The following is a 27,050-nucleotide window of genomic DNA, read 5'->3' on the forward strand; positions in this document are numbered from 1 at the left end:
TCAGACTCTCCCTTTGCCAGCTCTGTAGTCCTGGGAGTCTGTGGGAAGGGAAGGCTCTGCTTGCTTTCATCAGCATGCAGTTCATGCAGACATGGGTTGGGTCTTACCTCTCCTGGCACCTCTTCATAGACTGTCTCCTCTGTGTAATACTACAAATAGAGCACAAAGGAATCATGAGAACAAAGCACAAGTCACCTCTCCTCTGCCTCAGCTGAACCACTGGGTTATTTCCCTAGCCCAGGCGGCGTGCATTCTGTGTGGGAAGGAAGTACACGAAGGAACCCATTTTAGCTTGGCGAAACTTCAGGGAAGCTAACGTGAATGCCATCAGACTAGGCAAGGAGATGCAGGGTGAGGAGAAAGGTGTCTGAGGCTGATTATCTGCCAGGGCAGTTATTTTACTTACAACAAGTAAAACCTTTTCTTCTGATACCCAGGGCATAATTTGCAGAGAAAATAGGAGAACAATATGCTGAGTATGTGGGTTGGGCAGAAAGGAACTTGATATAAACCACCGTTTGTGACTAACAATAAATCAAAACAAATCTAGAAAGACTAGATCCAAAAGCATATACACATCTCAATTACCCCTGTACCACCCTGATTACTAAGAAAGGAGAGTCTCTTCCAGAGTGAGGGGTGCATCCCTATATAGCCCGATGGTCCTGAAAGGATGCGAAGATGAAAATCTGCAAACGCCAAGGGGAGAAGAAAAAAAATGCAAAGACCTTCCAAGCACAAGATGTGGGGAAGTTAGGCTGCATTTTGCAACTGATGGCCCGGAGGTGCTTGCAGGCTGGATCTGAAATCAAACCTACTTCTGTTCTACTTTTTTTTTCTCATTAAACTTTTGTTTTAATGGGTCTCAAAATTCTGTGACAGATTTTTGGTCAAGTTGTTTCCATTAAAAAGTACTGATTTTAAAAACTAATAACTTGGGGCGCCTGGGTGGCTCAGTTGGTTAAGCGACTGCCTTCGGCTCAGGTCATGATCCTGGAGTCCCTGGATCGAGTCCCGCATCGGGCTCCCTGCTCAGCAAGGAACCTGCTTCTCCCTCTGACCCTCCTCCCTCTCATGTGCTCTCTCTCTCATTCTGTCTCAAAAAAAAAAAAAAAAAAAAAACTAATAACTTAAAACTCCCCCCCTCACACACAAAACAAATGGTCCACAAAACATTCTCCTTTCCTTCTGAAGGTTTTACAGTGCATTGTTATCATTAGCCAGTCTTTTACTATTAAACTTAAATGGCCAATTGACACAGTGTTCTACTTCTGACGTCACCAGCAATAAATAGATGCTGATGGGAGCTGGCTGACATTTTGTTTCAGCTGCGTAAGGGGAGTGGGATCCTGCCCCCAGCCTCACCCGCCAAAGCTGGGTGAACAGAAGCAAAGACTCAGGCCAAGGCACACAAGGAAAGGGACAAAAATGAAACATTGGCTCATTTTCTTGGTCTACAAAATGTATATCACTGTATGCTTCATTTTTCTTTTCTCTGCCACCAAAATATACACTCAAAGGGAAAAACTCTGCCTACAAAATTTCCCTCAGGTGGCCTCCTTTCTTCCGCCCTCAGTTCAGTGAACTCTTATCAAGTTATTTAACCATTGCCGATAGGCCACTGGCTCTATTTCATCTGCAGGAAGATTAGTATAATCTAACATTGCCTAATGCCCCTCACTCTGGCACTTTCTTTGCTCCTGCACGGCTTCTTTAGTTTAAAATCTAATGTCCATCTGTATGTCCTTCCGCATACCGAGAGAAACCCCCAGCTCCCACAGGATAGAGAATTTCTCTTGTATAGGCTTGTGCCTTCATCACATGGGAAATATCATGTAATACCCTTTAGGGAATACTGTTCGATGATGATCCACAGAGAACCAGGTCTCTGGCCACATAAAATGTCAGCGACTTGAGAAGAAATACTAAACTAAAATGAATGATTCACAACTATCTTGGATTTTCTTAGCACCCAAGGAAAAGCAGCTCTTTGGTAGCCATCCAGTTTTACCTTTGCTGGGCTCTCACCATTGGTAAACGTATCTTAGAAATAAGCTTATAAAAAAAGCAACATTACCCAAATGGTTGGCATTAAATTATATGCCAAATCCCACTTTTTTTTTTTTTAGAGCTGTGCCACTAATTAGATAGTGCATCCTCACTTCTTTTCCTTTCTATCCAAGTTTAAGTTTGAGGAAAGAGTGATAGTACAATTTTATTTACCTGTCCAAGGCCCCTAGAAGATCTTTTTAGAGCCAGTTCCTAGTTAGTTCCTGGCTTTGAACTCTTCCCTGACCATTTTCTCAAATTTGCCACCATTCCATTCTTCATGGCATCTTTTTTGAGATCGGAGACACCTTGGTTGAACACCCCCTGGCAGGAAGTCTATCAGTTTAGCAACTGCTGGTCAGACCCAGAAGCAGTAATAGAAATAAAATGGCAAGGATGAGACGCCTAAAAATACCCCCCTCCATTTTTATGACATCTAGTTAAATCAGTCAGGTCTAGTGCCGAGGACAACTTCCAGTGACCAATGAATGGAGTTATTTTAAGAAAAAACAAGGGATTTTTAACTTGGAGGCTGAAAATTATTACTGGTATTACTACCGCAGGGAAGGCAATTTTATTTACAACTGTGTCACTGTTTAATAGTGATTATTCTAACTCATGGGGACATTTGTAAAATGCACACTAGTAATACTGAACACTGAGAACGTAGCCTTTGGCATTCAAGCCAGAGAGGTTCATTGTTATACTGCAGGAGATTCATTCTGTGTTTTCTTCCTAAATCCTTCAGTGATAAAATTAATTTTACTTGTGGAACAAATTTTTCTTTAAATATAGACTGGTCACTAAAATAATCTTCCAAAGACAAATTCTGGCACCGTCATTTGGAATTTGGTTCTGGGTAGCTCTTAATTTCATTCTGATGAAAAAACACTGGTTTTCAAAACTGCCTCCAAGTATCTTAGGCACCTGGAGATTTTCCTATGTTTAGATCATCATTAATTGTAAATTATTAAGCACTTTCAGATTCAAAGGCAATGTATTTATAGGGATTATAGCCTTCCAAGCCTTGAGATTCTAGAACGTGAAGCTGAAGGCAAGAGCTGGTGAAGGAAAACCTAGACATGATAAAAAACAAAATTTTATAAAACAAACAATTAACAGCTTTGTAAAACATGCCAGATGTCCACAAATAACCCAGAGGAAATTTTGCAAGATGTTCACTTTGGTCTCCCCCCCCCCCCCCAAAATTTAAAAGCAAAAGCTAGTCTTGTTCCCTTAGGTAAACGGAATGGGAGTTGGTGAGAAAGTGTGGCTGCAAATGTCACTTGTGAGCATGAAGAGTTTATATTTACAGGCACCTTGTGCCCATTTACATATATACAAAATCTCATATAAAATCTCCGCAGTATATTATTCTGAACATTGAATCCATATCACCCTCTAGGTAATCAGCTGGTTGAAGCAAAGAGCGAGTAGCCCTTTTTTCCCTATTGCTATATGGAAACTAAGAGTTCAGTTTTCGGAACTGTCCCTTCATCTCCTCCGGCCTTTTGATCAGGAGGGTTGGCAGCTGGGGAAGAAGATAGTTTTAGAAGACAAATTAAAACCTGCCTTTACCCTACACCACGTTTTTCTGAGAGTTTAAAGAGAAGCAAAAGTGGGAAACAGTGATATTTCTTTTCAATTCTAAATCCCACATAATTATAGTGAAACTGAACATAAAATATTCCTTTCTCATGCTTTAATAATGACTCTTTGTGAGGTTATAATAGACAATGTATTTTTCAAATGATTAATTCACCTACATGGCTTTGATTGTCACCACATAAAATACTTGGCTGTCAGCATCAGCTTTCTCATCTTACCTCCACCACCTCCTCATATTCTTCGTCATCCGCCATTTTCCCAGAGTAGTAGCGGCACCTACAAACTTTTCATATTCCAGAAAAATGAAAATACATTAGAATCTGTGCCTAGGACTGAAATCATAACATTGTAAAAACAGAATTTGAGACTTATCCACCCCACACACCCATAGATTGTTGTGGGCTACATGAGAGGAGCTATTTAAATACCGGTCTAAAAACCACAGACTTCCAAATACCTTCTCTTGATTCCCTCAGTGACATGTCAGGTATTGCTCCTTCGAGCTACAGGGTCAATTTAGTTAAAGTTGTAAAAGGAAGCAGAGGTAAGAAAGTCAGAGGATTTGGGTTCAAAGAAACAGGGTATTTAAATTTCTAAATACTTGCAGAAAAGCATTTTCAAGCAAAAGTATTAGTGAAAGGGAGGTCAGTTAAGCTTCCAGAAGTTAGAATTTTTTTGCCAGCACCAAAATTCTAAGAGGGCTGCTTTAGGTCTCTCTACTGCTCTAATACACAGTAGCAGTCTATCCTATGCTTGAAATTAGAACACATAAAAACAAATCTGTCAATAGCTTTACAAGAAAAAATAGAAACCTCAAGGCAATGGGGTTATTTTTTCCCCGAACACCATTGGCTTGTGCGGATTTTTCTCTTCTGCTTCTGTAGCTCTTCTTCAAACCTGAAAAACAAGAAATGTGCAAAGCATTGACTGAAGTACATATGAGATTGTGGGTCTTTGGTCTAAGCTTCTAATTCAGGAACTAATGGAAGGATCTCCCAAGGCCTTCTTAGTTTGACGCCAGAGAGTGGGACTCTCTTGATAAAAGTGGATGATGACCTGGAACAGCTGTCCCTTCAGCCAGAGATATTTGCCATGTAAACCAATACCCCCGCCATGGCTGGTTTTGTTAAGCTAGCAAAACTGCCACTCCTTCGGAGGCAAATGACGCCCAGTAGAACAGGATAAATATAGGAATGCAGAACATAGATCCTTTTACATACTAATATATTTTGAAAAAAAGAAGTCAAAGGCAAAAACTTCTTAAAATTTTGTCTCTTAGACGAGAGAGCCAACTCAGTCGGGCAGTAGGTTGGTTAGTATAGGACTGGAGTCTAATCACACAACACATGGCAGATGTAAGTAGGGCCTGAGGAGGGCAAAAGGGTTACAAACTTTCCTAGTCACATTTCCGTCACTAATTTCCCCAGTTATGACCCCAAACTTTGGAAAATACTTCAAGGGAAGCTGCAGAACATCTCCAGCAAGAACATTACAGAAAAAGCCATAATCCAGCCTTACCTTTAATCTATCAAATCAACTTCCTCAGCAGCAAAGCCTCTCCCAACTCTTCCCTCCTGAGAACCCCAGGCAAGAGCCAGAATGGTGCCTGAGCTCGGAGTTATCACGTGGCGCCAGCAGCCAATGAGATCCTAAGTCGCTCGAATTTCAGAAGCTAAATATACTGAGTGATCTTCTGAAAACCACCTGTTCATCAATTCCACTAAAGTATAAAGGGTAACAAATTACTTGCTTAGAACTATTCAAATGTAAAGGAATTTTACTTAACTTCTAGCATATGGGGTTCCAATTTAGGTTTAGTCTCTCATCTCCTGCAACCCTGTTTAATACCATACTTGTGCAAAAGAATTTAGGATAAAACAAGTGTGTCTTTGAGGGGCTGTGACCCTTCTGTAGCTGCTTTCTTCAGGTCATTTGTCCCCCTTTCATGGAGGTAAACATACTCCCCTTTCCCCAGCTCACCAGGTGAGCTACAGGTAAGTTCCAGACCTTGATGTGAAATAAATAGAAGGATAAAATCCATGAAACCTCAAGTTGGCAAAAACAAGGTTTAAAATTGTGAAAAGATGAAATGACAGGTGAAAATATTTGCTGTGACCCTAGCTAAGATAGCCACAGGGTGTAATTAGAGAGAACAGGCCCCATCCTTTTTCTATTACTAAACCGGGGCAGGTGGATATGGAGACCATATTCATTATCTTCTCCCTCCTTAGGTAAGGCCCGCACTGCTAGGAATACAGAGCCTCTTTCATATGTACCTGGGTTTCTGATTTTCGATTTAGTCAGGAGGCTTCTAGAGGCAAAGTGTGAATGCAAGCACAAAAGGGTTCAATTTCCAAACAGCAATAACAGATAAAATTGAAATCAGTAAATTACCAGGAGAAGATAATGCTCTATTAGGTAAGTCAGAGTGTACGACACTGAGTTTGTAAAAATTACCTAGCAATTTTCTATCTAAAGACAATTTTCACTGATTTAATCTCTCTCTAAACCTCTGTACTAAGGCAAAAACCCTGTGGGTCACCCGTATCTTGGCATGGATTTGAGATTAAACCTATTGTAATAGTTCTTTTTTAGCTAAATGTTAGGAAGTGTTGTCACATTTCAAACATATGTACCTCTCCCCCCTTCCATGATTCATATGGTGGTAAATAAAATTGAGCATCATTTTATCATCTTCACTAATTAAACCTTGTTCATTTTCTATGTTCTCACAGGTTTTATGACTAAGAGATATGTGTATAATACGAGATCATTCCGTTGGCAGATGTAAACTAGAATTGACTTACTCTTCATTATGTTTTAAAAGATGGTGTTGAATTGGGGCACCTGGGTGGCTCAGTCGTTAAGCGTCTTCTGCCTGGGGCTCAGGTCATGATCCAAGGGTCCTGGGATCGAGCCCCACATCAGATTCCCTGCTCGGCGGGAAGCCTGCTTCTCCCTCTCCCACTCCCCCTGCTTGTGTTCCCTCTCTCTCTGAGTCTCTGTCTGTCAAATAAATAAATAAAATCTTTTAAAAAATGAAAAAATAATAAAAATTTTTTAAAAAGATGGTGTTGAATTGAAAAATAATTCAGGCCCATTTTTAAAAACACGTAATATAAAATCGTATAAAGTAAAAAAAAAAAAAAGCATAAGCATTCTGATGCTAACCTGGAACTATGTCCCCTTAGGCATGAAAGAACCACTCAATTTTCCTGCCCTATCTATGGCCATCTCTGTGGAAGAATAAATGACCCCCTGATTTATCGGTAGGCTCCTATCACATGCATTGTACATAGTAAGGGCACCATAAACGTTGACTATTATTATTTTTAAATTATTATTACCATTTTAAAAGATTTTATTTATTCATTTGAGAAAGAGACAGAGACAGGGCGAGGAGGGAGAGGGGCAGAGGCAGAGGGACAAGCAGATCCCCCCCCAGCCCCCCGAGCGCAGAGGCCAAGGGGGGCTCAATCCCAGGATCCTGAGATCATGACCTGAACTGAAGGCAGATGCTTAACCGACTGAGCCACCCAGGAACCCCTTATTATTACCATGTTTAAACATTTTACTGGAGTCTTCATGCTTTACTCTGTATTAGACTACAATATTGTGACGCTTCTGAAATCAGACAGTAGTCAAAGAATTTATGAACCAATCAGAGTTTGACTATAAGCCTATACAACTAACTACAGAGCAAAGCAGGATGCAGATAGGTGTCAAGAGCAGAGTTTCAGACGATGTGTTCCTAAATATCAAAGTATAGAAGTATCATGTCTGTGGACCAGAATAGACTTGATGGAGAAGATGACATGGTAACAGAGCTTTTGTTTTCGTAGTTTATTCTTTTTATTTTTTTTGTAAGATTTATTTATTTATTTTAGAGAGAGAGAGAGAGCATGAGCGGGAGGGGCAGAGGGAGAGAGAATCTCTTGCAGACTCCGTGCTGAGCATGGAGCCGCTGTGGGGCTCCAACTCGCTACCCTGAAATCAGGACCTGAGCCGAAATCAAGAGTCGGATGTTTAAATGACTGAGTCACCTGTTTTTGCAACAGGCGCGCCTGTTTTTGCAGTTTATTCTATTTTATTTATTATTTTAATCAAATCATATCTGCACATCTTTTAAGAATCAAATAGTTTTGCAAGGCTTATTCCTAAATTGGTGCTCCCTGTTCCCACCATTCCTCTATTTTTTCCCTCCATTGAGACAATCAGTTTAACTCTTTTAGCTGAATCTTTTTTATTTGTCTGTATACATTTAACAAAATGTCTCTATTGCTCTTTTCTGCTTTTTTTGGTCACAGGCATTATCTGTTAGGTTCCCACCTTGGAATGTGAGGCTTTAGCACTCTTCCCTATGAACCCCCACTCTTACCAGACACAAGCCTTGTCTCAGGCCAGCATCCTCCCAATAAAGTTCTACTTTAGGTAATTCAAAATTAGGTGTTTACATTATGATTAGCAAAGGCTATTCACAGAGGAACCCCATATATTATGATTCTTTTTCTTTTCCTGCACAAGAGTTTGTTTTTCTGTAAATTGGTATCTCTCTCTCTCTTTTTTCCCTTGGCTTAATTCTTCTAGACAAGCAGTATTCAATAGAACTTTCTGCAGTGATGGGAATGTTCCGTACCAGCACTCTCCACTATGGAGGCCACTGGCCACAAGTGGCTATGGAGCTTTTAAAATGTGACTCATGTGTCTGCAGGACTGAGTTGTTATACTTTTTATTTAATTTAAACTTAAATAGCCACATGTAGCTGGTGGCTGTGGTGTTGAAGAGCGCAATTCTAGAGATGGAGCCCTAACTACTTCAAGCTTTATGTCTAACTCTGCTCTCGGGATTTTCAATGACCTCAAGTAGCATTCGATCATTGTATCCACTTCATCCTAGATCTCTCTTCCATCTGCCCTGGTTTCCTCTGTAGCTGGTGCTCGGCTCTCATCTTGATCCCCCTTCCCTGTCATTCGGGGGATTGTGGATTTTATAATATAAAAAATCCCATTCCTTTAACTAATGTTTATTATGTACAATGCACCAAGCACTGTTCTAGGTTCTTCCTTACCACAGCACCACTAGTTGACTAAGCAATATATATGCTCCACTTCTTGCTTATTAACAAAACCCCAATTTAGTTTGGCACAAAAATATCTTCATTTAAAAAATACGCTTCTCCTCAAATCCCTAAGAGTTAGGGGTAAACCATGTCACAGTTTTGCCGGTAAGATTTAAGTGTAATTCTAGGGAATAAGGCTTCTGGAAAGGTATAATTTTACTGATGTGCGGGGTCAGATTCAGCTGGCATGTACTGTTTTGCTTTTGACATTCTTCCCTTCTCTATGCTTGGAACACAGATGTAATGTCTGGGGACAGAGCAACCATCTTGAGACTATGAGGGTAAGTCGTACATTAAGAATGGTAAAGCTAGAAGGAGACTTAGCCTTTAATGACTTCCTTACTTCTTATATTTTGTAATTATTTTATAGCTTAGTAAGTTTAGTATATAATTTTACAAATGATTTTCACTTAATATCATGTTTGTTGATTGTTATTATTGTAGAATATTCCATTGTATGGCTATACTTCGATTTATCCAGTCTACTGTTGAGGCAGAATTGTGTATTTCCAGCTTTTGTCATTTAAGAATGAGATGAACATTTTTGCACATGGATTCTGGTGGTCATAAACAATTAAATGATGGGAGTATATAAGTAGGAGTAGAAATTACGAGTCAAGGAGTATGCTCATCTTCAACTTTAATAAATCATGCTACCCGTTTTCCAGTATTGGTACCAACTTACGTTCCCATCAGTCGTGTGTGCTCCTAATTTGGCTACCACTTGAGATGAAGCTTTCTAAATTTTGTCTATCTCGTAGGTGTGTAATAGTATAATCTTGTGGTTTTAATTTGCATTTCTATGACTTGCTAGTAAAGTTGAACTCCTTTTCATATGTTTATTAGATATTTGGGTGTTCTATTGTTTTTTGAGAAGTGTCTGTTTAATTCTCTTGCCCATTTTTCTGTTAAGTTGTTGGCCCTTTTCTTATTGATCTATTAAACCCTCTTTATTCTGGACAATAATCCTTTGATAGTTAATATGTGTTGTAAATATCTTCCCCCTGTCTTTGCTTGTCATTTTATTATTTTTGTACTGGAATTTGATGAACAGGAGCTCTTAATTTTCATGTAGTCAACTTCATCATTATTCTCCTTCATGACTAGGAGAATAAAAATCCTTCTACCCCACGATCATGAAGATATATTCCTATGTATTCTTCTAAAAGCTTGGAGTTTTACCCTTCACATTTAAGTCTTTAATCTACCTGGAAATTGTTATGTTTTTGGATATGGTATGAATAAGAGATTTAATTTAATTTTATTTTTTTGCATAAGGATAGCCAATTGTGTCAGCACCTTTTACTAAAAATTCCATTGTTTCCCCACTGGGTGAAATTCCTCCTCTGTTATCAATCTTTTCCAGATACGTATGAGTTTTTTCTGGACTCTGTACCCTATCCACTGGTCTGTTTGTCTATCTCTGTACTGATACCATACTGTATTAATTCTATAGTTTTATGACCTGCATTAATATCTGGAAAAGCAAGTCCTCCCACCTTTTGTTTTATTTTTAAGAGAGTTTTGGTTCTTCTTGTATTTGATATGATATAAATTTTAATTTTTTCTTTTGTTTATTGAAGTATAATTAACATATAATGTTACATTAATTTTAGGTGTACAATATAATGATTCAACAATTCTATACATTTCTCAGGGCTCATCACAATAAGTGTACTCTTGGGACACCTGGGTGGCTCAGTCAGTTAAGCATCTGCCTTCGGCTCAGGTCATGATCCCAGGGTCCTGGGATGGAGCCCCACGTCCTTGCTCAGCGGGGAGACTGCTTTTCCCTCTCCCTGCCACTCCCCTTTCTTGTGCTCTCTCTTTCTCTCTCTGACAAATAAATAAAGTCTCTAAAAAAATTAAAAAAAAAAAACCAATAAGTGTACTCTTGATCCCTTTTACTTATTTCACCCCTCCCCCCTCCACCTCTCCTCTGGTAACCACCAGTTGGTTTTCTGTATTTAAGAGGGGGTGCTTTGTCTGTTTGTTTTGTTTCTTAAAATCCAAATACAAGTGAAATCATATGGTATTTGTCTTTCTCTGACTGACTTATTTCACTTAGCATCATAGCCTCTAGGTCTGTCCATGTTTTGGCAAATGGCAAAATCTCATTCTTTTTTAGGGCTGAGTAATATCCATTGTGTATATGCGTGTGTGTGTGTTTTCTCCAAGTTTTCTACAGTGGCTGCACCAATTTGCATTCCTACCAACAGTGCATGAGTGTTCCTTTTTCTCTACATCCTTGCCAATACTTGTTATTTCTTGTCTTTTTTGTTTTAGCCATTCTGATAGGTATAAGGTAATATTTTGTGATTTTACTTGGCATTTCCTTGATGATAAATTTTCCATAAAAATTTTAGAAATGGCTTATCAGTTTCCCTAAAAAGTGTAGTCTCTTGTTCAATTAATCTACTTGACTCTTCCTAAGTCAGTATAATGCAGTTTTAATTATTATAGCTCTTTAGTATGTTTTGATATCTGTAGGGCAAGCTGCACTCATTCTTCTAAAGTTCACTTGGCTTTTTATGCTTTTGTTCATTTAGAAGTACTAAGAATTAGCTTATCAAGTTTCATGAAAATTATCCTTGGATTTTTTTTATGATTGCATTGAATTTGTGGATTTATTTTGCAAGAATTGATACTTTAATTATTTAATCTTCCCATCCAGATCCTTGTTTACATCCATCAGCAAAGTTTTATGGTTTTCTTTATATAGATCTTTTCTTTATATAGATCTTGCCCATTAAGCAGTACTAGGTATATTAAAGCATTTATTTTCACTGTAAATGAGATTTTGTATAGAATTTCTAATAGACACTATTTATCAAGTTCCTTTTTTGTTATTATTGATTTATCATTTATTATTATTAACTTTTTCATGACATTCATTAGGATTTTGAGAAAGGTGATAATAAATGTGGGTGCTCAGTCAGCCATCTTGACTCCCAAGCATGGACACAGCATTTTGAGCAAATTTTGGATAGGACTTGAAGAGCTAGAAATGACAGGACGAAGAGCATTCCAGGATTATAGATAGTATGAACAATCACACAGAGGTGGGAAAGTGTGTGGCATATTTGGGGAATGAAGATTAATCTGGTTTAGGTCAAGTAAGGTATATGTAGAGATGTAACAGAAGACTATAGAGTAGAAACTTTGCTATGAAGGACGCTGAATGCCTAGCTAAGCAGTAGAAAATGATACAGACTGACATTTCAAATTGCCACTCTCTTCTATATAGTGTAGAGCTTTAAGTCACACATTAGCAGAGTGGAAATACATCAGAAACACACATTATACAGTATAAAATTAAACATATTCAATTGTGGAACATGCAGATCCAGTAACATAGCAGGATATATAGGTGTGAATAAGAGCTTTCTCAAATTATCAAACCGTCCAGGTGCTATCTGCATTCCAAAATCCATGTCGAGCACAGTACGTTTCACCAATGTTGCACACTCATCTTTCTAAATACTCCTACCTCCTCCTACTGATACTGCCTAAAGTCAGACCCCATGAAAAATACAGAAACATGGAAGAGGGAGATTTAAAAATGTTAAATTATACTCTGACCCATTCCCTGATTTCTTTTTTTTTTTTTTTAAAGATTTTATTCATTTATTTGACAGAGAGAGACACAGCGAGAGAGGGAACACAAGCAGGGGGAGTGGGAGAGGGAGAAGCAGACTTCCTGCCGAGCAGGGAGCCCGATGCGGGGCTCCATCCCAGGACCCTGGGACCATGACCTGAGCTGAAGGCAGACGCTTAACGACTGAGCCACCCAGGTGCCCTCCCTGATTTCTTGTGGGACTTGGACGTAGGCTTATCTTCTGTGTGAGCTCTTCATTGTTTTATTGCAGGAGAGTCCTGACTTTGACGCAACATGTCTCTCCATCTCTGCTCTGAAGTGAGAACAGCCAAGGATTTTCTGTGTTTTGCTTCTGTTCCCTCCTCTCCACAGCTTAATCCAAAATGGTTCTTTGAACCCACTGTGCCAGTTATTCAATTGCTAAGGAGTAAATTATCAGAATCTACAACTGATTGCCCATCTCTAGCACTACTTCACAAATCAATGGGGTCTCAAAAATGGCCAGCCTTAAACTGCTGACTTCTAAGGAGTTTCCAGTCTGAGATATAAAGGTAAACCAGCAAAGCTGATTATCTTGTGTGACTTGTAAGGCACAAGTACCTCCAACTGTCCCCTCCTACACAAATTATATACGTACGTGTGCATGTGTATGCATACATGTGTGTGTGTGAGTGTGAGTGAGTGTGTGTGAGTGTGAGTGTGTGTGTGTGTGAGTGTGTGTTTCCCTGGGAAAAAGACTTCTCAAATACTAGTTTGAATTGTTGTTGTTAAAAATAAGGCCTAATGTTCAGAAATGATTCATTACATGTATTTATGTATATATACATGTGGATGTCAAAATGAACATAGAGGCAGCCACACAATTTGTAACAGAGAAGCTTTCTCTAGCTCAGATGGCAATCTTTGAAATTGAATATACATTTCCATGTTCATTAGTCTTCACATGAGCAGGTCTTGGGGAGGAAGCTGTTGTATCACTTCCGGTTAGCCAGAGAAGGCTGTATGGAGGAGGCATTTCATCAGGGCCTGTATATGACAAGCTGACCCAACTAGGCCATCCTTAGATAATGATTTATTAAATAGTTCTTTTTTTAAAAAAATTGATTAAGTAGTTCTTAATGCTCTACATGAGTAATGAACAGTCTGGAAATGCCTAACTCACTTGACAGAGCTTGAACTAACACCTAACTCTTCTTTCTGTCATTGTCACTAAGACCAGAACAGATTGTTTTCCGAGGAGGAAAGTGAAAATGAGAGGGTTTGTCATTTTCAGGGCCAGTCACATAATATTAGAAGTTGGAATGTTTGACAATATGGCAAATATGGGCAGGTAAGCAGACCACCGTCCCATTGTTTCCAAGTCCAATTTAGTCCCAGGAAGATGTCTGGAGTACAGGTCTATTGTTGAAATCCAGTTCATCACGGACTGGACAGTCTAGCTGACCTATTGAATGTAAGTGGTTTGAGAGTCACCAAAAAACTAGACTAGTTCTCTCATCTCCAGTGACCTAAGATATACTTCAGGGAGAATCAAGATGGCACTGGGGCCTGAGTTAAACAGATAACCTCAGATTCAAACCAAAGCCTAGCTTGGTGTACTTTTGGAATTATTATTTCAGTAGACAACTGCCCAGAATGGGCATGATCTGGGACTTGGTTAAACTTGAGGACAGCTATTTTCCAAAATGGAAGCCTGGTCCCATAAAGCCTCTTTTGGCTTCCTTTCCTCATAAGTAAACAAGGGAATTGGGACTGACTTTTCCCAATATGAATTCTTGAGAATCATTAGTCTCGCAACTTGGTCCATGAGAAGAGGGTTCCATTGCCAACAAGTGTGGGAAATGCAGAGCATGATAACCCTTCTCTGAGATTTGCAGGCACATTCAGTTGTGATAGCTCCAAGACAGACACAAAGTGGCTGGCTTCTTTTGTTTCAGACTGCATGCCTAAAAATCACATAACCACAAAACAGTATCTTTAAGTAACATCAGTCAGTTTCATCCCATAAAATACAGTTCGTGAATCCCTACGTTAACACTTGTCCAGAGTGGCAACTCCAGATCTGCCTTGGTCCAAACCCAAATGCTTGGGATGGGCACAGAAAGAAACTGGCACCCAAGGCTGGGAAGAGAGAGTCTGTTTACCATGCTCCCTATCTCCCACCTGCGTGCCATTCAGTTTACAACTGAAAAATGTGTTACCCTTGGAAATCACTCCTCTGCTTTGGGACTCATTTTCCTCATCTGTAAAATGAGTGAGCTGTGCAACCCTTTCAGCTCTGTCATGGCATGAAATATCTGCCCGTGTGTGAGGTTCACTTCAGACCTTGACCTCTCTACTGCCCAGCTGGGCTGCCGAGTGACAGGCACCACAGCTAAGCCTCCATAAATAGATGTCCCATATCTTGGGTCTCAGGAAGAATTTATAGCTGAAGATTGACATGGAGTAACTTTCACACAAGACCAATTTGACCTCCAAGAAAAAATATTTTATACCTTTTTTTTTTTTTACTGGGTATTTGCCCCCAAAATACACTATTTTTAAGCCATTACATTATAAAGCAATGGTATATTTTTTTTAATTTAACAAATATAAATGACAGTCCTGATTTTTATTTTAAAAAAAGCTTAAAGCTAAACAATACTTAATAATTTCTCTGGACAGGAAAACACCCAAGAGGCATTTTGATGTACTTTAGAGATACCCCAGGAGTCAGTGGGATTAATACTGACTTTTAACCTAGAAAATTCCTACTGCTGTTTCCTTTTGCTTTTTATGAAAAGCAATAAAAAACCCTCCAATGTGATTAGTACATTTCTTGATTGGTTATGGGTATGCCTCATTTAATCACCCCGGGAGCTTAACAAGTAGCAAAGACATTTGGTTTCTTTGTCATTTTGCTTAACTCTGAATGGTGACAGAATATCATTCCAACTGATCTCAAAATGAATCCAAGGCTGTAGAGACTGGGAGGGACTGAAAGTAAAATGCAAAGCTACTTTAGATGCCCAGGAATATAGGACTTTCAGGGAAGAATAAAGAATTACCCAAGTCATGGTATTTTCAGGAAAAAGTAATAGTGAGAAACTACGAGATAAACTAGTAATGTGTTAATCTCAAGTGAATATCCAACACAAAATCCTAACCCTATTAGCAGTCTGTAACTTACTTCTACTTTTTGGAATAAGCAGAGAATATTTCTACAGATAGGGAATAGGTAAAGAATAGTCCTACAGGGGCAGGTGGGTGGCTCAGTCGGTTAAACATCTGCCTTTGGCTCAGGTAATGATCCCAGCCAGGGTCCTGGGATTGAGTCCTGCATCAGGCTCCCTGCTCAGTGGCCCTGCTTCTCCCTCTCCCTCTGCCCCTGCTCATATGCTCTCTCGCTCTCTCACTCACTCTTTCAAATAAATAAATAAAATCTAGAAAGAAAGAAAGAAAGAAAGAAAGAAAGAAAGAAAGAAAGAAAGAGAAAGAAAGAGAAAGAAAGAAAGAAAGAAAGAAAGAAAGAAAGAAAGAAAGAAAGAAAGAAAGAAAGAAAGAAAGAAAGAAGTTCTACATGTAAGGAATGGGTAGAGAATATTAACTCTAAAATGTACTATTCTCAGACGCCAAATACTTGGCATCCTTAGAAAACCAAGAGGAATCCTCCCCCCTACTCCACATCAATTCACCTTACTGACTTTCTCTTTCTCCAGATGCACAAGATGGAAATGAACACAGAATCACAAGGCTGCTTATTGCTTTGCCATGTTGCCCAAAGGCCCAGACCAGGAGGCTTATCAGGGCCCATTATTGGTATTTAGCTAGAGGTTACCCCAGGTGGTGCTCTATCGGGATCCAGTCTCTCCCTTAGCCCTCTGACTGTATTCCACCACTTCTAAAGCTGCCATCTGCATCTCTGTACTGAGGCTCTTTTCATCAGGACTACAGAAAGCTGTACTGCCCAGCAAGCTGAGACCAGAAGTGCCAAAGAATTACCACACCACCTCTATCACCAGATACCACCGACTGTCGGGAATTTTTGTACAAATATGCCAGTTCCCTCCCACCTGGGTTGGGCTAATTTTGAGGCATGTGCTTTGCACCAATTCCAGTTTACCTGTGGCCTAGTAGCTGTGTTTTCCCTTCCCTGCGTAACATGCCTTTCTCTCCTGGAGCTGCCTGCACTTCTTAAGGTACTTCCACTTACATCCTTCTTGGGCATCTGCATTTGGGAAAACCACACTAAGACTCGTTATATCCGGGGCGCCTGGGTGGCTCAGTCAGTTAAGCGTCTGCCTTCAGCTCAGGTCATGATCTCAGGGTCCTGGGATCGAGCCCCACGTCGGGCTCCCTGCTCAGCGGGGAGTCTGCTTCTCCCTCTCCCTCAGCTCCTCTCCCCACTCGTGCTCTCTTTCTCTCTCTTCTCTCAAATAAATAAATAAAATCTTTAAAAAAAAAACCACTCATTATATCCAATGGCCATTTCACAACATGAGGAAGGGAAGTTCTCAAAAACAGGTAATACTGCAAAGGGGCCTGGTTATAAAAGGAAGTCTCACTTTCACCATGCTTAGGTTCTCAAGAGGCCACTCTATGGACAAGTCATGGTCTCGTATTACTGCCTTGCCAATGCCTTTCAGCCTACCTGAGGTTCTGTCCTCCATCTTCTCAGCTACTCGATGTCTAAATCTTTCCTAGAAGTTACGTCAACGTGTAACTATATTATTCTCTAGGATAGTAGTTCTCAAAGTGTGGTCCCAGGACCGGCAGCATGAGGATCACCCAGGAACTTGCTAGAAATGTAAATTTGGAGTCTTGCTCCAGCCTCTGGAATCAGATACTCTTGGGTAGGACCTAGCATCTGTATTTTCACAAGCCTTCCAAGTAGTCCACAAAATCTGAGAATGCTAGAAGTTTGAGAACTACTGTTGTAGGAAGTATTTCCTGTCACGCCTCCCCCCCAGTCTGGCTGTAAAAATTTCCTACTCCAGTTCCCATTCATCTTCCACATCTATTCAGTCTGTTTAAACTGTCACTGCTACCTCGTAAATCTCTCTCACGTCAACGTCTTTTCTCCTCCGTTGCCTCAAGTCAGCACTGCTCACCTGAATTATCCCTGCAGCCTCCCCATTGCAGGCCTCCCACCTATTCTCCAGCAACCACTAGGTTTGCATGTGTAAAATGCAAGTGTGTCACATCCCCAGCACCTCAAACGCTTCCCTTGCAGCCCACCCTCTGAATGTAAATATGAGGTCCTTAGGATCTGCATGCAAATCCATTTGGGAGTGCAGGCACCTGCCTGCCTAATTCTCCTAGACCACAGACATACCAAAGTAGCCATAGCCTCCCCTCCATTCATCTGCTCAAAGACTGGAATCTCTCTCACACAGGTTCATTCCTTAGGGTCTTCACGGCCTCTCCAGTGCCCCTCTAAACAAACCACAGGAATGTAAAGGACAACCCTTTAAGGCAACATCAAACCTTGGAGGGGATCTACAGCCTAAAGTAACTAGGGCTACATCAGTGAGAAGAGGGAAGGGCCAAAGCTGGATTTTTCTCTACTCTTAACACTTCCTCAGGGACGGTCTTACCCCTCAGGGCCAAGTCAGGCCTTGGGGCTTCCAGCCCTTTCTGCATTTATTATCTTTGGCTCTAGGATTTCTTATGTACCTAAACTCTTCGAGATGAATTCTCCCTCTGAGAACTAGAGATAAATGGGGCTGGTTGAGGCTTAAATGAAAAAACTTTTTTTTTTTTAGGTTCACTTATTTATTTAATAATTTCTATACTCAACGTGGGGCTCAGACTCACAACTCCAAGATCAAGAGTCCCGTGCTCTTCAGTCTGAGCCAGCCAGGTGCCCCTCAAATGAGAAAACGCTTTTAATAAGCTTTAAAAGCTTCAAAGTACAAGACAAAAGTATTGTTGTTCAATAATTGTAATAGTTACATTAGCCAGCATTTAGAGAGCATTGTTATTTGCCAGGCCCTAACCTAAGCATTTAACAGGCATCATTTTATTTAATCCTTTTAACATTCCATGAGAAAGATACTATGATAATCTCCCCCATTTCTATGTGAGAGAAAACTGAGGCAAGCAGACATGGAAAAAACTTGCCCATGGTTATGCAAATTGGAAGTGATGGAACTGGAATTCAAAGACAGTTTTTGTCACCCCACAGCCCAGACTCTCAACCCCGGTGTGCTACTACCTCAGAGCATGTCTGTGACTTAGGTATGTGACATTATCTGAAGGGCTTGAGATAGCCTAGGGCAGGCCAACTGTGTTCACTGTGCAGAGGTCAATCTATTGCTCTCTTATCCACCCATCCATCTACCCGTTCACTGGTCATCTATCCATTGTCCTCCAGAGGTGGCTAGAATGGACCAGGCTTGTCCCTCGGGTCAGAGCACCTGCGTGTGAGTGGCTCTGCAAAGATACCAACAGCGTGACCTTGGGCAAGTAGCCCACCTACTTTGTGCCTTGGATTCCTTACCCATAACATGACTTTGATGTCTGCACCAGCCTCCTCAGATTTTGTGTAGGCTAAATGAGAGAAGTCATGTGGCAAGTTGAGCACAGTGCCTAATCCACGGTAAGTGTTCAGTAACTGGTGGTTATTACTATCATTTCTCTGGGGCAATAGCAATGTGGTCGGGCAAAGCAATCCCTCTCCATCCAAAGGTGGGGAATATATTATAGGAGCAATCGCAGTGTCTCAGGAGAACGCTTGCAGCACTCAGAAAATTGTCTTGAGCCCTTGAGCCCTCTTTAGGTCACTGACCAAGAGCAAACAGGCTTAAGATCCGGGGCCAGCACAGTGTTGCCCGGGGAGCTCACTGCCGCAAATAGCAGCCACCTGCGGGCTGGCCGGAGCACGCCCCTCCTCTGGCAGAGAGCAGGCCGGGTGCAGACAAGGAGCGGGCAAGAGCAGCCGGCTCTACTGGGAGTCAGGGGCATGAGGGCATGAGCAGTGCTGTTCCAGAGCAACGTGGCTCAGCAGATAGAGGGGAAGGAACTGCGCACGCTTCAAGAAAAAAAAAAGTGGCTTCTTTCCAAAGAGGGGGCATGCTATGTGGGGAGGCCGGGCCCCGTGGCCCAGTCTCATTTTCACCAAAAGCCTCAAGAGTAGGTGTCTGAAGTTATGTCTAATGAGGTGACATAATCGCTGACCAGGATAAACTGATGGGATTAAAATAAACCACCATTCATCAGGAAACTTAACACTTGGATCCCACTTCCCAGAATATACTATAAAGATTTTTAAGCAAATTCTGTCATCTTGTGAATAACATAACTCTATCACACTCTATCTTGTGTTATAAATTCTTTTGTTGACTGAAAACATTTAGTGTTCTACCATGTTTATAATGTTGCCAGTCCTGCTACAACATTTTCTAAAAATTATTTTTTTTAAAAAAGGATTTTATTTATTTGACAGAGAGAGAGCGCACAAGCAGGGGGAGCTGCAGGTAGAGGGAGAGGGAGAAGTAGGCTTCCCGTGGAGCAGGGAGCCCGATGTGGGGCTCGATCCCAGAACCCTGGGATCATGCCCCGAGCTGGAGGCAGACACTTAACTGACTGAGCCACCCAGGCACCCCTAAAAATTATTTTTTAATAGATCAAGAATTTCCAAAGAGGAAGTGGAACAGGGTAGGCATGGTCATCTCCTCAAGCTTTATATTAATTTTACAGAATGAAATGGTGTTTGCGGTGGAATTATGTCCCCCAAAAACATATGTTGAAGTCCTAACTCCCAGGAGCAGAGACAGTGACCTTATTTGGAACTAGGGTCCTTGAAGATGTCATTAGTGAAGATGAGGTCATACCGGAATAGGGCGGGCCCTCGATACAATGTGACTGGTGTCCTTCCGAGAAGAGGAGACACATGGAGAACACCGCGTGGAGAGAGACATGAGGAGATGATGACAATGTGAGGACGGATGAAGAGATTCAAGGGCTGCCTTGACAAGCCCAGGAAAGGTAAGGCTTGGCAGCAAACAAAAGGCAAGACAGGATTCTCCCCTCCAGGTTTCAGAGGCAACATGGTCCTGCTGCCACCAGGATTTCTGACCTCCAGCCTCCAGAACCGGGAGACAATAAATTTCTGTTGTTTTAAGCTATCCAGTTTGTGGTACTTAGTTATAGCAGCCCTAGGAAACTATTACATGAAGTTACATTTTCCCTGTTTTCACAGCCTCTGTTAGATGGTCCAAGGCACCTGTGAAAACAGGGTCCCCTGCATGGCATTATGTCATCCCTCACTAGGCTCTGACCAGCAGTGGTGTGTGTGGATTCACCTGTAACTCAGAACAGAGCAGTTGCTCAATAGTTGCTTGTTTGAATGAACGAAAAAACCTCAAAGAACCTCTAGGATTTGCCTGCGGGTCCAACTCCAGCCTCCAGCCCTTAAGTATTGAACTACTTTCCAACTTAGTAGGTATGCAAAGGTGCCAGGTGCCAGGTGTGAGAAACCAGGGTGGCAGCAAATGGGCCTGAAGGACACCATGGGACCTGGGACACGGCATTGACCACACAGCCTTTATCTAACCTCTGAGCGGCCCTGAGCTACACACTTGGCCTTTGGGTCTTTTTAAAAGTAAGTTATAGGGCGCCTGGGTGGCTCAGTTGGTTGGGCGACTGCCTTCGGCTCAGGTCATGATCCTGGAGTCCCTGGATCGAGTCCCGCATCGGGCTCCCTGCTCGGCGGGGAGTCTGCTTCTCCCTCTGACCCTCCCCCCTCTCATGTGCTTGCTCTCTCTCTCTCTCTCTCAAATAAATAAAAATCTTTAAAAAATAAAAATAAAAGTAAGTTATAGACAATAGGCACACCTTACTGATTTGCCTGGGAAACAACTCCTTAAAATTAAAAATGAGTATCACTTCGGTGTTAAGTATATATTTGGGTGATATAAGCTATAATTCAGTGTTTCTCCCTCTCCGTATGTTAAGCACATGTATGTGTGAACACATACACAGACATGTACGTGTGTGGGCGTGTATATAAATTTCTGATGTTGGTGTCAACAGCATTTGATTTGATACATGATGACCTTTACAATGAGGCTAATACAATGGTTATTGAATATGCATCTGTTTGTTTGGAAATAATCATGTTATCATCAAACATGTCAGCTACATAAAGATGAAATTCAAAACAAAAGGAAAACTAATGGTAAAACAAAAATCAACTCATTAAAGGTTATGTGTTTTCAAAAGTGCTGGACATTTTAAATTCTTCAAAATGTATTACTTCAAAGATATCCAATTTATACCTCACTTAGGAAAAGTTGTATTTTGTTATTTATCCTTAGATGCAAATTGAATTATTTCTAACAGAACCATCGTGACTTGAACATTGGAACCATCCTGTCAACCTCAATAGTTGCCCAGATGATCAGATGGGAAAGAGAATGACTATGTGCTCACCATCTGTTTCCCATATTGCCTGAGAAAAGATCCAGAAAATCCAACTACTCGGGGCAGCTAACCTTCAAATCAGTTGCCAAAAAGAAAAATATTTCCTGCCACTGACTAAACTGACCACACCACAGTAAACATACCTCATGTTCAATGGTCAGAATCGTGATAGCCTAATATGATTTGAGCAATATGATGCCAGAAAATCTAGAGGATTCTGACTCATCTAGATGCATACTTGGGCGCCCTAGTGTTTTAGATGCAAAACTTGGTTAGTTTAAGTCCTTCCTTTCTCTAAATCAACACTCAGTTCTGTCTACCTACCAAGCAGTGGGAATGTCAGTAGTTTGCCAGAGGGTTAACCAGACTGGTTTAAACTGGGGTCATGTGGGGCACCTGGGTGGCTCAGTCAGTTAAACCTCTGACTCTTGGTTTCGGCTCAGGTCCTGATCTCAGGGTTCTGGAATCGAGCCCCGCATGGAGCCCCGCATCCCCTTCATCGAGCCCAGTGTTGGGCTCCAAGCTCAGCAGGGAGTCTTCTTGAGATCCTCTTCCTCTGCCCCTCCCCATGCTCGCACACTCACTCTCTCAAATAAATAAATCTTTTTTTTTTAAGATTTTATTTTATTTATTTGACAGAGAGAGATAGCGAGAGCAGGAACACAAGCAGGGGGAGAGGGAGAGGGAGAAGCAGGCTTCCCGCTGAGCAGGGAGAGCCCGATGTGGGACCCGATCCCAGGACCCTGGGATCATGACCTGAGCCGAAGGCAGACGCTTAACGACTGAGCCACCCAGGCGCCCCCTCAAATAAATAAATCTTTAAAAAACAAAAAAATTAGAGGCATGTTACTTAAAATCAACTCTTCATATAGACCTGAAAAGAACACTTTTTTTTTTTTTAAACATTTAAAACTACTCTCGCCCAGAGGTTTTCTGATCTTGGCCTTTGGAACCCCAGTGGTTGTAGAGCCCCTGGGGGCTCCCTCAGTACCAGCTTACCACAGAATTGCTGCATTTCCCCCTCCTTTACATACTGGAATTTAGCTCTTGAAAAAGCAAGGCAGAATTTGATTTTTTGTCTTAATGCATGATAGCAGGCATTCAGTAAAGAGTCATTGAATGACCTCAGAGGTTTAAAATGTATGTGCTTAGTGCATTTTGGATTAGCAAATGCTAAATGATGTCAGTGCTTATGAATGCAAGCCAGACCACAAAGACCTACTCAGTGAGAGCCGTGAGAACCCCACACAGGTGCCCACCCTCCTCCTGATCCTGCCTCCAGGGATTTCATCAGCACAGGCTCCTCTCCCTCCCACTGCCCCAGGGAAGAGAGAGGAAGCCAGGTGAAGAGAACTCAGAGGTCTTGAGGTTCTTTCATGACCTTTAAATGCTTCATGTGAACAGAGAAACCAAACAAAAAAACAATCAAACACTCCCAACCTAATGTAAGTGAAGCCACAGAGGTCTTGGGGCTACGTGGGAGTTATGAAGGCCCTAAAGAGATCTGAGTCAATAAGTCATAGCTCCTGTCACTAGCAGGATCTCTTTGCGATCCGTCCTCAGCACTGCCCAGAGGCCAGGCCTGTCCTAAACAGCATCCCCTCTGTGTGCCCACGGGGTGAGGCAGCAGGAAGGCGTGCCAGCTTCCCTCCCTGAGTTCTAGCACAGGGCTTCGAGGCTCAAGTTTTAGAGTTTTCCTCTATTTGCTGGCCAAATGGGCCCCTGAACTTGCAAACATGCCTATTTTTTACAATTTTCAAAAGTTAAAAAAAAGCAGTTTATTAGAACTATTCTTAACACTCAAATGCATGCATGTACACACACACACACACACACCCCCCACACACACAACCAGGGGATACAATCAATGGGAATGATATCTGTAGGCACATGAACCAAGCTTGTACTGAGACACTAGATGGGCCAGCAAGCAGGACTCTGCCCCACAACTCAGAGCATTCATCCAGCAAATATTTATCAAGTGTCAACTCTGCTAGGAACTGTGACATGGGTATGACAATGATGAAGGGACAAAGTCTCTGCCCTCCCGAGTTTACATTCTCGTGAGGGAGACAGAGCAGAGCCAGGTCAGTCTTCTAACAGGAGTGGGAAGGGCTGCCGGGCAAGCTGTCTGGGGGAGCCCCGGAAGTTTTGTGATGAGGTCAAGTTGGAGCACAGCCCTCAGTGAAAGGAGAGAGTGGGCCATGTGAGCGTCTGAGGGAGACCCTTCCAGGCAGAGGACACAGCAAATGCACAAAGGCCCCGAGCGAGGAATGGGCCTGACCTATTCCAGCAGAAGCCAAGCCAAGGAGGCTGGAAGGGAGAGACAGAGGAGATCAGCAAGGAACCGGTTGGGAATACATAGCAGGGGGCACCTGGGTGGCTCAGTCGGTTAAGCGTCTGCCTTCAGCTCGGGTCATGGTCCCAGGGTCCTGGGATCGAGTGCCGCATTGGGCTCCCTGCTCGGCGGGGAGCCTGCTTCATCCCTGCCCGCCACTCCCCTGCTTGTGCACTCTCTCTCTGTGTCAAATAAATAAATAAAATCTTAAAAAAAAAAAAAAAGAATACATGGCAGGCACAGATGCAGTTAGTCTGTGTTATGTGTTTGGAGGGTTCTGAGTCAGGAAGTGGGATCCATGTACAGTGTGGTCCACATCAGTCACCTTGGGAAGGGTCTTAGTTGTGACCTTTGGGCTGGGTGTCCCCAGCAGACTTTTCTGAGATGGCCAGAGGGTCACTATTACTTGTGGGGAGGAAGTTCTGATCCAAGTCTACCAGATTCTGTGGGGCGCATTTGGGAGTGGGCCTCTGTCTGCTCTTCCCCTCTTTCCCGCGGCTCACCCTCTGGAGCCTCCCTCTTTGATGGACTTCCAGGAGAGGTGCCGGGGAGAAGGAGCTCAGGAATGCTGATCATATTTATTTGCCCTTTGCTTTAGACTCAGGGATCCAGTTCCAGTCTGGCTTTTCTTATTCATGTCTCGGTTTACTTTTTACTATTTCTTTTATTTGTTTTAGAGGACTTGAACTTGCCTGTACCCCTTCTGGAAAGTAGATGTCCACTTATATCAGCCCCATAGCCACGCCACACCACCCCTCCCTCGGGAGAAATCAAGGCCAGAAAACTCATGGCTTTTTCTTCTACTTTGCTTTCAAAAGGTTTTATCAAATAACGGTTTTGGAAGATAATATGAGAACAATTGTCTGCACAACACATAACGATTCAGTTTTTGCAAATACTTTAAAAGTAAGCCAAGAGACAAAGCATAGGCATTGACATCAATTATCTCTATGTCCTCACTCGAGGAGGAAATACACGGGAATTCAGGGTTTCTCTCCTCATTGTTCTACATCGTTGAGTTCAGAGTTTGAAAATACGAGATGAACTGGAAGGCATCCCCTTTCCAGCCTCCTTCCTTCAGTCATGAGCCCCCAAGTTCCCCAAGAAGCCCTACCATGCCTGCCTGCCCCTCCTCCTCCCAGACAGCCCCCACCTCTCCCCTCTCACCACATGGGACGTGGGTCACGCACAGACTGAACTACAGTTCTGAGAACTGACACAGAATGAAAGCCCTCCTGTCTCCTCCATCCACCTCCCACCTGTCCGCCTCAGCTCACCTCTCCCACACTGAGTGGGCTCCAGTCCCTTGGCCTTGTTGCTGGGAGCTCCAGGCTTCAGACCTGCTGTGGCTCCCTGCCTGGAACATTCTTCCCCCAGATAGTCTGGGCTCCCTTCCTCCCGTCATTAAGCTCTCTGCTCAAACAGCACTAGCCTCCCACGGTGTCTAAGCCAGCACCCACCAGCCACATCGGTCTCCATCACATTGCCCTGCATTGTTTCCCATCGTGGTGCTTGTCACCATCTGACCCTTGCCATGGATTTGTCTATTTATTATCTCTCTCTCCCCAGGACACAGACACCTGGAAAGCAGGGACCTCAGGGTCGTTCCTGGCATGTGAAAGGTATGCAATAATCCTGAATGAGAACGAGTCAGAATTTTTGTGTACTATAAAATACCAGAAATTACTTCCTCGTTGATGACATTCATGGTAGAAATGAGGAAAATGAGGCCTACTCAGGGAGGTAGAATGTTTTCCCCTAAGGCCACACAGCCAGTTAGCAGCAGAACCCGGGGCTACAAGTCCGGGGGTCCCAATCCTCTCAGATCTGAGATTTTTCTCTGTTCCTCTCTCTTTCTCTGTCTCTCCTTGTTTCCAATGAACTGCAAGGGAAATCTCAAGTAAATGATATTTAGTAAGTGGTTTCCTGCCTCAACATTCAAAGACAGAGCCGAGAAAGGAAGGAAGTGAAGAGCTACCTAGCAAACTTCAGGAGCCAAAGCCCGCAAGGCAGGCATTCGTACTCAGATTCGACAGATGAAGACACTGGCCATCAGAGAAGGGGTGGGATTTTGCTAACTAGCTGCAGCGCTGACACCAGAGCCCTTTTCCTACATGCTTGGCTGGGCTCCCACACTGAACTTTCTGTACCCGCGTGCGGGGCCCCCTTCGGGCGTCCCCCTCACTGGTGGATGTGTCTGGCACTGCCGCAATCTGGCCCCCCAGATTCTTAACAAGCTGCTGAGTCTCCTTCATCAGCACTGTGGCAGCGACCCTACCTCTGAGTCAGAGCTTAGGGTCCATGTGCTGGAGGGTTGAGGGGAGTCTGGGCGGAGGGGGCGCTTTCTGGAACAATGGCTCATCTGGAAACCCATCCTCTGAGGGTTCCAAGGACTGAGACAAACTCAGAGGCACCTGCCTTTCCCAGGAGTCACTCTCATCCTCCCTCATGTGATAACTCAGCGGCAACAGAAAGAACAGTTGGATGTTCCAGGCTGGAGCTCACTGGGCAAAACCTCCTTTAGAATGAACAAGCCCAGTTAGCACTTAGCAAAGGTGGACTCAAACATGCATGTTCAGGTACCAGAGTTAGCCAGATGGTCCTTGAATAGTTACCTGACTTCGGCTTTTCTCCTTCCTTTCCCCAACACACACGCACACACACAGAGTCTTATTTTTTGATCAGAGGCAGACAACTCAAAGCTGGAACTTGGAAACAGAGCCATAGGTTAGCGTTATATGGAAGAGGGTTAGACAGAAACTGAGTGGCTCCCAAGGGCAGAATAAGGCTCAAGGGAGGGCAAGGGTAGTCTACAGAGATGTAGACTTCGGGTTAATACAGGGAGAGACGTTCCAATCACTAGAGCTGTCTGAAAATGTGGAGTCGCCTGCACAGTGAGGCTGCAGTTCTTGTAACTCAAAGAATCCAGAAG

General features: G+C 42.5%; 1 protein-coding gene across 1 annotated transcript in view; it reads right to left on the reverse strand.

Annotated features, from left to right (window-relative positions):
• Nucleotides 1–3,911, reverse strand: part of NEB (nebulin) — a 200,218-nt gene extending 196,307 nt beyond the window's left edge. Inside the window, exons 1-2 of the mRNA XM_021702909.2 lie at nt 3,876–3,911; nt 108–149 (exon numbers count right to left, since the gene is read on the reverse strand). Of these exons, the coding sequence (XP_021558584.1) occupies nt 108–149; nt 3,876–3,911 (78 nt within the window). The remainder of the gene's footprint in view (nt 1–107; nt 150–3,875) is intronic.
• Nucleotides 3,912–27,050: the final 23,139 nt, after the last annotated feature.

Source organism: Neomonachus schauinslandi, chromosome 3 (assembly GCF_002201575.2).
Source record: "Neomonachus schauinslandi chromosome 3, ASM220157v2, whole genome shotgun sequence".
In the NCBI taxonomy this organism is placed as follows: Eukaryota; Metazoa; Chordata; class Mammalia; order Carnivora; family Phocidae; genus Neomonachus; species Neomonachus schauinslandi.